This window comes from Lipotes vexillifer, unplaced genomic scaffold (genome assembly GCF_000442215.2).
Source record: "Lipotes vexillifer unplaced genomic scaffold, Lipotes_vexillifer_v1.1 scaffold1117, whole genome shotgun sequence".
NCBI classification, from domain to species: domain Eukaryota; kingdom Metazoa; phylum Chordata; class Mammalia; order Artiodactyla; family Lipotidae; genus Lipotes; species Lipotes vexillifer.
The window spans coordinates 966,806-976,135 of NW_006778824.1; the positions used below are offsets into that span (position 1 = coordinate 966,806).

The following is a 9,330-nucleotide window of genomic DNA, read 5'->3' on the forward strand; positions in this document are numbered from 1 at the left end:
GCAAAACACAAACTAGCTCTGTTCTCTGAACAGGTGGCTGACGACTCGCCTGCTTTTAAAGCACCTCTTCTGTGAATCAAAAAGCTGGACAATGTTGCCAGCAAGCGGGGCGATTGTCCAGACGGCCCCCCTCGGAGCAGCGAGCCAGATGGCCAGGGGCGTCCGCGTCCCCCTGGCTCACCGAGGCCCAGGGCGGAGGGACAGCCCAGATGCAGACACGGGCTCGGGACGGCCGGAGAGAGGCCGCCCTCCACGCACACACTCACCTGGTCGGAACCCGAGTTACGTTTCAAACTGGGTTAAGAGCTCCCTTATTTCCGGGGCCACGTGCTGGGCGGCATTGGCAGCCTCTGTTATAGCTTTCCGATACATTCCCTTCTTCTTACGGTTAAATCTCAGTTTGAAAAATTCAGAGAAAGGGGAGAGTTTTGAAATAGACAAGAACGATGTAGTTGGAGAACCAAACCATGAGACTTTCGCTTCTTGCCAGGAGGGCTCGCCGTCCTCCTTCTGGCTAAGACTGATGTCCAGGACACGTGCTGGCCACCAGGGAAAACCATGAACCTTACCCCACACGATGTCCCCTACGGCCACGGTCCTTCCGTCCTCGGTAACGCACTTGGAGACGCTCTGCGTGTGCAGCCTGACCGTCAGGGGTGGGACCGTTGGCCGCGCGTCCTTGGACGAGGCCGGCACAGACGCGCCGTCGCCAGACGAGAGGTCACACACGTCTGGTGACGTCACTTCCGAGCTGGACGATTTGGACTCGTCCAGGCTGTCGCTGCTCCACACCGACACGCCGGCACAGCCAGTTCTCCGGGGGCAGGCGGCAAGAAAAGCCAGGCCGTCACGCCCGTGTTCCCCTCGGGGACACCCCCTGCAGTCGTCGTCCTCGCCGGAACTTCCAGAAGACGAGTCCGCCAGCCCAGAGCGGGCAGAGCCGCCAGCCAGGGGCGCGGGCGAGCCGGCCCGGGGGCCGCGGCCACAGCCCTCGAGCTCCTCCACCAGCTCAGCCCTGTAGACGGGCTCCTGCTCGCCAGCCCCCGGGCGGTGGGGCTTCAGGCGGATCTTGGGGGGCGGCGGGGCGGCGCTGGGGGGCAGGGGCCGCGTCAGCTTCAGCTTGGGGAGGGAGGCGGGCGCCTCGGGGTCCGGGCCTCCGGGCGGGGCGTGCGGGGGGCAGAAGGGCTCCAGCGAGCCGTGCACGCGGGAGGGGATCTCCACCACCTCGCCGGTGCCCTGGGGCGTGCTGTAGGAGATCTTGATGCCCGGGCTCCGGGGCCCCCGGGCCCGCGCCTCCTGCCGCCTCTCCCTCTTCCCCCTCTTGGCGGTGGTGTCACCCCCACCGTTGGGGTCCTCGGGCTTTCGGGGCTCCCTGCGCGGCCGGGGGGGAGCCGGGGGGCCGGGGCTGGCCTCTGGGGGGCTCAGGGTGCTCTTGCACTTCTCGCAGAGCACCTGGCGGGGCCGCAGGCGGATGGGACTCAGGGCCAGGTGGCCAGGGTCGCGGTTGCGGGACAGGCGCCTCCGTGTCCTCTTGATGCCCCGGGGGGGCGGCTGCGGCACCCACTGCCGGTACGTGTTCCTCAGCCAGAGCGGGGGAGGGAAGGGGGCGCCTTCAAAATAGGGCGGGAACGGGGGCAGGCTTCCGACGGGCAGCGGGGGCGGCTCGGGGCTGGCGGTCCCAGGGACCTGGTCCCCACTGGGAGGTGGCGGGGGGCCTGTCCCCAGCTGCATCGCCTCTGTGTCGCCCTCCGTGGGGGCCGGCCCGTGGCAGCCGTTGACAGGCGGGTCCTGGGCCTGGGGCGGCGGAGCTGACGGGGGCAGGCCGAAGAGGCCGGACCTGGTGGTGGGGAGACAGAAAGGGGCGGTCAGGACAGAGAGGACGCCGCCGTGAGCAGACCCCACTCTGGAGGGCCCGGCAGGATCTCCGGGCTTTAACACAGGCAAGCATGCCCAGCACATGCCCCGGGGGCATCCCAGCTGCCCGCTGTGCTCTGAAGTCACCGACCCGCCCGCATGGAGACCGATGGCCCGACAAGCACCGAGCACCCACACCGCACTTCGTGGCAACAAGCGGAACGCGGGCTCCAAGCTGGAGGCCTCCCAGGACCCGGTGCAGGCCTGGGGCCCAGGAAGCCTGGGGACGGGGTCTGGCTCCTGGGGCGGGCCTGGCCTGGCCTGCGGGGGGCCGGCTGCTGTGTGGCCAGCGGCCCTTCCTCACAAGCCTCACCCCCTCAGGCTCCTCCTCCCTGAGGGAAGCACTCCCAGAGGGAAGACCCCACGTGTGTCCCTGGGAGGACCCCCAGTCCCAGGACAGCCCACAGGACCAGGGTCCCGGGTGCCAGACGTGTGTCTGGGGGTGGGGGCCACTCGTGGCCAGGCCCAGCAAGGACAGGGGTCAGCCACCAAACCTGAGCCCCGGGCCTGGGACTGAGCCCGCTCCCTCCTGAATGCTGAGTTGGGCCCACCTGTTTCCACGGCTCTCAGGTGAGGGCATCACTCAGGCCAGCCCTGCCCACCACGACCTGGAAGGACCACCCCTCCTGCCAGCACTCCCAGCCCCTTCCCTCGGGACCTCCAGCTCCAGGACACAGAGGGCCAGGCGGCACCGATAAGGCCACGTGACCCATGGGAAGGGCCAGAGAAAGCAGGAGGCCCCCCTCCCGCGAGGACCCACAGCTGAGCCTGAGCGTGTGGCTGGCACCTCCGGGGCCCCCCAGTCGGGACTCTCTCCCCGGGAAGCTCGGAGCCGGCAGCCTCCACTCAGGTGTCCCGGCATCAAATGGCTTGGGAGTAGCGCCCTTCTAGAGCCAATGACCGTCACCCCCCAGGCCCCGTGCTGGGAATGTCGGGAAGTCACATCTGACCAGCAAGCTGCTCTGGGAGCCACAGGAAAACACATTTGCTCCAAGTAAGAAAAACCAAGGCCAAACAGGCTACACCTTTCTTCGGCGGTGACACACATAACTTTAAACACGTGCGATTTAATTTGTAAGAACTGCTTTAGCTAAAAGCTGTTAGTTTTCACTTTTTTTTAAAGCACAGAACAGACTTTTAGCCAAGTTAAGAGAAACGAGGATTAGAATATTGTACCTCAGTGTCTCCCTTCCTTTTGTAATTCAATCAGGGGAGAAAAGATAAGTGAGCTTTGCTGTTTCTCAAAGAAGTCATTTCTCAAAAATGACTCATCTGCATCTACAGGGTCCAGCAAACCAGGGCCACGGCCACCTGTCCTCTGCTTGGCCATGGAGGATGCAGCTCATTCAGGTGGCTGACCTATGACCTGTGACCGTGACTGAGGGAGAAGGGGGAGGGGGAGGGGTACAGAGAGAGAGAGAGAAAGAGAGATGGCAGTAGCCTGGGGGGAGCGTCCAGCCACAGGTCAGCAGTAGGGGACTTGGCCCCCTGTGAGGTGGGATTCTGCGCTGGGTGGGGGGCAGCCCTGGCGATCCCTCCCCTCCCCCCCCCCCATCACCCGTGGGCATGTGGCTCTTCAAGGGCCCCTCTCCCTGGAAGGACCAAGCCGTTCCCACTGGACTGGCACCCACTGCGGCCCCGCAGCCACAGGCCCCCACGTCCCAGCCGACCTATGGCAACAACAAGAACCACAGACCACGTCTGTCAGCGGTGGCCGCACACGGGGCGCGTCTCACGGCTCCTGCAGCCACCACGGGAAGCAGGCATGTGTGACTTCCAAACCAGGATGGGCGGAGACTTTCAGGGGAACAGGGGTGGGAAAGGGGGTCCCAGGATCATGCCCTGACTGTCAGCCGCCCTCTCACCGGCCCTGGGTCGGGCACTGGGCACGGAGGCTCCACACCCCACGGCCCCCAGGCCAAGTCAGCCACCAGGTTTTGTAAGTCAGGTGTGACTGGCACACAGCCACGCCCGCTGCCCGTGCAGGGCCCCTGCGGCACTGCTGAGCACCTGTGACAGACACCGCATGGCCACCAGCCCTTCACGGAAAAAGTCTACCTGTGCCCAGGTGTGGGCGACAAGCCCCCACCCAGGGGCGTAACAGGCTGGTGTGTCACCAAACCTCACCCGAGCCCCAGGCATCAGAGCAGGCACTGGACCCCGCACCTGGCTCATTCCCTTCAACAAGCCCCTCGTGGGCATTCAGAACAGGCTGAGAATTTGGCAAAACTAAACCCAGGCACATGCATGCAAGCGTGCATCCACACACATGTGCACACACATGCACCAGGGGGCCCACACACCAGGCTGGATCCACACATCTGGGGCTGGAGGGTTTCTCCCAAGGCCTCCCCCAAACCCACTTCCTGCCCACCATTCACAGGCACCCAGGCCATGAACTGGGGGCTCACTCTGACACCCCCCTCTCATCTGCACCCCGTCCCACCTTCCCAGGCCCCTGGGCTGTCACCCCACTAGGACCCAGCCTGTATCCCCTCCTAGGGCTCTGTTCCTCACCGCCCCCCCGTAGCCTGGCCTGTGCCCCCAGTCAGCCTGCCTGTGCTGGTGCAGAGCCCCTCCTGCCAGCTGGGGCCCAGGGACCCCAGGAGCAGGACCCCTGGGCGGCCCCTTTCCCGTCATCCCCCACCCCCCAACCCAGCTGCCCTCCAGGACCCTCCTAGGCTTGGACTGTGCCCTCGGCCAGCCAGCCCGGGGGGCTCTGCAGTCTCCTTGGCCACCTCTCTGCACACACAGGCTGGGGACAGGTGGCCCTGAAGACTGCAGCTGTGGCCCATTCAGGGAGCTTTTTGCCCCACTGATCACACACAATCCTCAGGGGATCTCTGCATGTTCAGGACGGCCAGAGACCCAGGCCCTGACCTGAGCCACAGCACTAAGCTGTGGGCCCCTGGGTGGAACGGGTCTGCACCCACCAGACACAGACAGGGTCTGGCAGTCGACGCCGCCCTGCCCAGGCACATCAAACTGGGAGGCAGCCTCGGCTGTGAGCAGCCCTGGTATGCATGCCCCCTCTGCCCACAGGGCTGTGGGCTGCAGCCTAGAGGGGGAGGTTCCTTGCAGACGGCCCGGTGGAATGGCACCGCGGCTGCCACGGCGGGCCCCGTGACTCGGACACTTCCTTCCCAGAGCTGCTGCCCTGCCCAGGCCACACCCACGCCTGCCGGCGGGTAAACAGGGCCAGCGGGACCCTGGCTGCTGGGTTGCAGACCACGAGCAGGTTCTCTGTCTACAGCCCCATGAGGCGCCGTCATCATCATTCCCATTTCTCGGATGGGACAGTGAAGCTGAGGGAGACCAGGGAGACCAGCGGGTCGGGGGATGGGTGGGGTCCATGCTCGTGCCCCAGCTCTGCTGCCTCTGGGCGCGGGGATGGCACCAGCCAAGGCCACTCTCTCTGGGAAGGACCTCGGCAACCTGTCCGCCGAGGGGTGCCTGCTGGACCCCCAGGCACAAGGCGTGGCCCGACCGCGGCCTGTGGGTTGACCAGGGGCCGGGCCCCTCGGAGAAGCCGGGCTGTGCCCACGTGGGCCTACACCCAGGGGCAGAGGCCCTGGCCGGCCTGGCAGAGCCCCACACGTGATACTGCAGGGCCCTGGCAGGCAGAAGGCTGGGGTGGCCCTGGAGCCAGAGAGATGGCCTGCCAGGCTCAGGGTGAGGGACCCAGGCGCCTGCACTGTCCTGCCCTCTGCGGTGTGGAAGGTCTGGACTCACAGGGCCCCACAGGGGTGACTCACGGGCGGAGCCAGGGCCTGGCCCAGCCTCGACCGGGAGCGCAAGGCCAGCCAACGTGCCCACGCGGAAACCCGAGGGGCCCTGAGCAAACCTCAGCACCGCGTCCTTGGGGAGCTAGGGGAGGGGCAGATGGCCTGCGCTTTGAGGAGAGGCTGGGGAGACCGAGCCCGGGCGAGAAGTTCGCACAGGGAGCTTCAGCTAGGAGGCTTACGGGGATCAGACCCCAGAGCAGAGTGGTTCTGCCCCCAAGGGGACAGGAGACAAGAGTCCCCAGGCTCACCCACCGGTCTGCCCAGATGAGGGCACGGCCACTGGCGTGGACACAGGGACCCAGAGAGAAGCGGCCTGGCCTGCAGTCCTCCGTGGGACACCAGTGGCCAAGCCTCGGCTCCCACACGTCCCTGGGGCTCGTTTGTGCCTCCAGCCTAGCGCCCATCCGAGAGCAGCGGGCCTGGGCGGGCCCACGGCTAGGAGGGGCCCTGCCGCCGGCCAGAGCTTGCGGCCTCCCCACCCCCACCCTCCCAGCTCGGCAGGCCTGGGGCCCAAGCGTCTCTGGTGCCCGCTGGCAGCCTCTGGCCCTGGCTAGGTCCCCACCTGCCCTGGACCTTCCTTCTTCGTCCTCCCCCGGGGAGAGGCCACCCCGGCGTCCTGTAAAGAGGTGAGAAGACGTGGCTCTGGAACAGAAACATCCTGGGGGCCAAAGCCCAGGGCCAGGTGTCTAGGGCAGCCTCGTGCAGCAGGTACCTTGTGGGCAGAGCCTGCAGTCAGTCCCAAGACAGGCCCGGTCCCGAGACGAGGCCCACCCTGCGGCTGGCCAGGCTGTACGCCGTTTCTCTCTCCCAAAGCCCTGCCCACAGACAGCTGCAGGGCTGGAGCCCCGAGGGAGGCGAGGGGCAGGTGGGTGTCAGGCTGCTGTGCACAGAGGTCCACCTCTGCTCAGGGAGCTGGGGAAAGCAGGATGACACGGGGACTTGCAACCTGGACGCCAGAGTGGCCCCTCATCCAGGGCCACACGTGGGACCCTGCCCCTCCCCCGTGGATATCAACCTAGGGTCTCGGCCGCAGCTGGCCCCCAGAGTCCTGGACCAAAGGCTTAAGGACCATCAACATCATTCCAGTAAGACTCGGGTGACTGCGCCCCTCCTCCCAGGAGCACAAGGCCAGGCCCCCAGCCCACGCCCCACCCCCTCCGGGGAGCAGCTCCAGAGACCAGCCATGCCGCGGCCAGGTCCCTTGGTGAGGCACCTGCCCACTGGCTGCAGGTCATACCACCCTGTGATGCACTGCGCACTCTCAGCCCCTCCAGCTCCCCAAGGGCAGGGAGGACGAACCCAGTGGGGCCTGGGCAGGGGGTGTGTCCGGGATGGAGCAGGGGCGCTCTCCTGCCCAGGGACGGGCCGTGGCTGGGATTCTTGGCCAGCTGAGTGTCCAGAAGCCTGGGTCCCAAGCCCCCCGGGCGGGTGTGGGTCCCAAAGGCCCGTACCCAACCTTTGCAGTAGAGGGGCCCCGGAGTCTTGTGTGATAACTGCACCCTGGGTGACTCACGCTGGGGAAGTTTACAAAACGCGCACTTAGAGGTCAAGGCCGGAGGCTTCGGATTGGCCAGGCCGGACAGGCAGCTGGCCCTCGTGCCCACCGACTGGGAGACCGTCCCTTCAGCACTTGGAGACTTTGCTGTCTTTGGGCCACCCCACCTGAGGTTCTCAACCAGACGTCCACCCCCAAATCACCCACAAGAGGCCTCCCCTGCACCCCAGCCTGGAGAGTGGAGCTGTGGGGTCAGGGTAGGCCGGGGCCATCGTTATGTGTCAGAACGAACACCGCCCACCGGAGATACTTGAGGACCGTGCACCACAGCAGTTATGCCAGGGACTTAAGGCCACTTCCCAGCACACAGTAGGTGCTCACTGAATGAATGTGGATGCAGGAGCCACAGGCACTCAGAGCAGCCAAGGATCTTGCTTCAGATCACACAGCAGCCTGTCAGCAGGTTCAAGGCTCAGCACTGGCCCAGCGGCTCCAAGCGCCTGCTGGGACCTCGGCCTGGCCTCCGTGGACAGACAGATGTTCAGCCCAGAGCTCCCAGAGCACCAAGGGAGGGCTGCTGCCGCCCCAGTGCCCCCAAATTAACACTGGTTGCTGGGCCCCGCTGCAGGAGAGGACCCAGGGACCCGCGTGAACTGCCCCTCCCGGGGGACCCCTCTGCTCTCCTAGGCCCCTGGGGTCTGCCCACAAGCTCGAGAAGTGCTGACACGTGGCAGTGACTGGTCTGCGCCCGGCTGGGGCACCACAGGCACACCGGCCTGCTGCCCTGGGACCCACAGGCCCCAGGAGGTGGGCAGGCGCCTGCAATCTGACCCTCCAGCTGCTCTGCCCGCCCGTCAGTGCCCACACCCGGGATGGGGCCTCACTGACCGGCCCTGCCACCGTGACGTATGGGGTAAGGGGAGTGGGCCCTGAGGAGAAACCAGCCCCCGGGGAGGCAGGTCGGTGCTGCGGACCCCCGAGGCTCGAAGCCAGGCCCCTCTGCCAGAAACGCCCAGGCCAGGCCGTAAGCTGCCTCTGGACCCTGTCCGACAAGCCGGCTGTAAACGTGAGCGGTGCAATTCACAGTATCACGGTAGAAAACTGGGATCAGGATGAAACTGGAGGCGACCCGCAGAGGGGAGGTGGGGTGGGCAGGGACAGGGGCAGCTTCGGGGCCAAGCCAAGACACCGGAGGGGTTGGGAGAGGCCAGGTCTCTCCTCAGGTTCTCTTCAGGGACTGGGGGCAGGCGGGGGGACCCCACTCGAGTCAGAAAGAGGAGCTGCCGAGCAGAGCTGTGCCCACCGAGGCCCAGCTCCTGGCTCTGTGGGCGGCTCCGGTTACAGCCTTATGTGGCCATGGCAGGGTTGCCGCCCACACGTCCTACAGCTGCCAGTTCCCATGCTGGGATCCCAGCAGAGCCTGCTTCCTTCCACGAGGGGGTGGGGAAGCGGGTGGGGGGCGGTGCAGATCTCCACATCAGGTTAGCCACGGGCTGTAGGGACGGGAGCCCTGCCTGGAGGCAGAGACCAAGGGCGGGGGGCCAGCAGCCCCTGCCGACACCCCCAGCCTCCCTTGCCCTGAGTCAGGGAGCCCATAAAACGAAGAGTGGGGGGACCTCTCCTGCCAGGCAGGGCTGCACAGGCCCAGGAGCAGGCCGGCAGAGGAAGCGGTGGCCATCGGTGGCAGAGGGACCCTCAGCCGCCCCGGGGGACAGGCTTGGCGGCTTCCAAGCGGCTATGCTGCAGCCCCGGAGGGTCACTAGGTCCCACCAAGCACTCTCTGCAGCAGCCAGCGCACAGCAGGGCGACAGTCACCTGGGACGCCGTATGTTAAATCACGTGACTTGCACATAAATGGCTCTGGCACATCTAATGAGGAGATGATGCCAGCAGAGTGGCCGCTGAGAGGGGATGGTCCTCCTGCCACACCCCCGCCGCCGGCACAAAATCTGGGCTCCACTGAGGGAAAAAGTTGGGCCTTTGCAAAGGGGAGCCGTTTACTGCTCCCGGTTCAAAATAAGGCCCAGCCTGAGCCTCAAGACATTAGTGCCTGATTAATGCCTAATCATTTATCTGCGCGACAGCTCACTGCCATGTGACACTGTATCCAGGAGACTCTTTCCCGCTCCAGGGATC

General features: G+C 65.9%; 1 protein-coding gene across 1 annotated transcript in view; it reads right to left on the reverse strand.

Moving 5' to 3' along the window:
* Positions 1 to 282: 282 nt before the first annotated feature.
* The window catches only part of PWWP2B (PWWP domain containing 2B), a 10,009-nt gene continuing 961 nt past the window's right edge, over positions 283 to 9,330 (reverse strand). The window contains exon 2 of the mRNA XM_007451998.1: positions 283 to 1,837. Coding sequence (XP_007452060.1) covers positions 283 to 1,837 — 1,555 coding nt within the window. The remainder of the gene's footprint in view (positions 1,838 to 9,330) is intronic.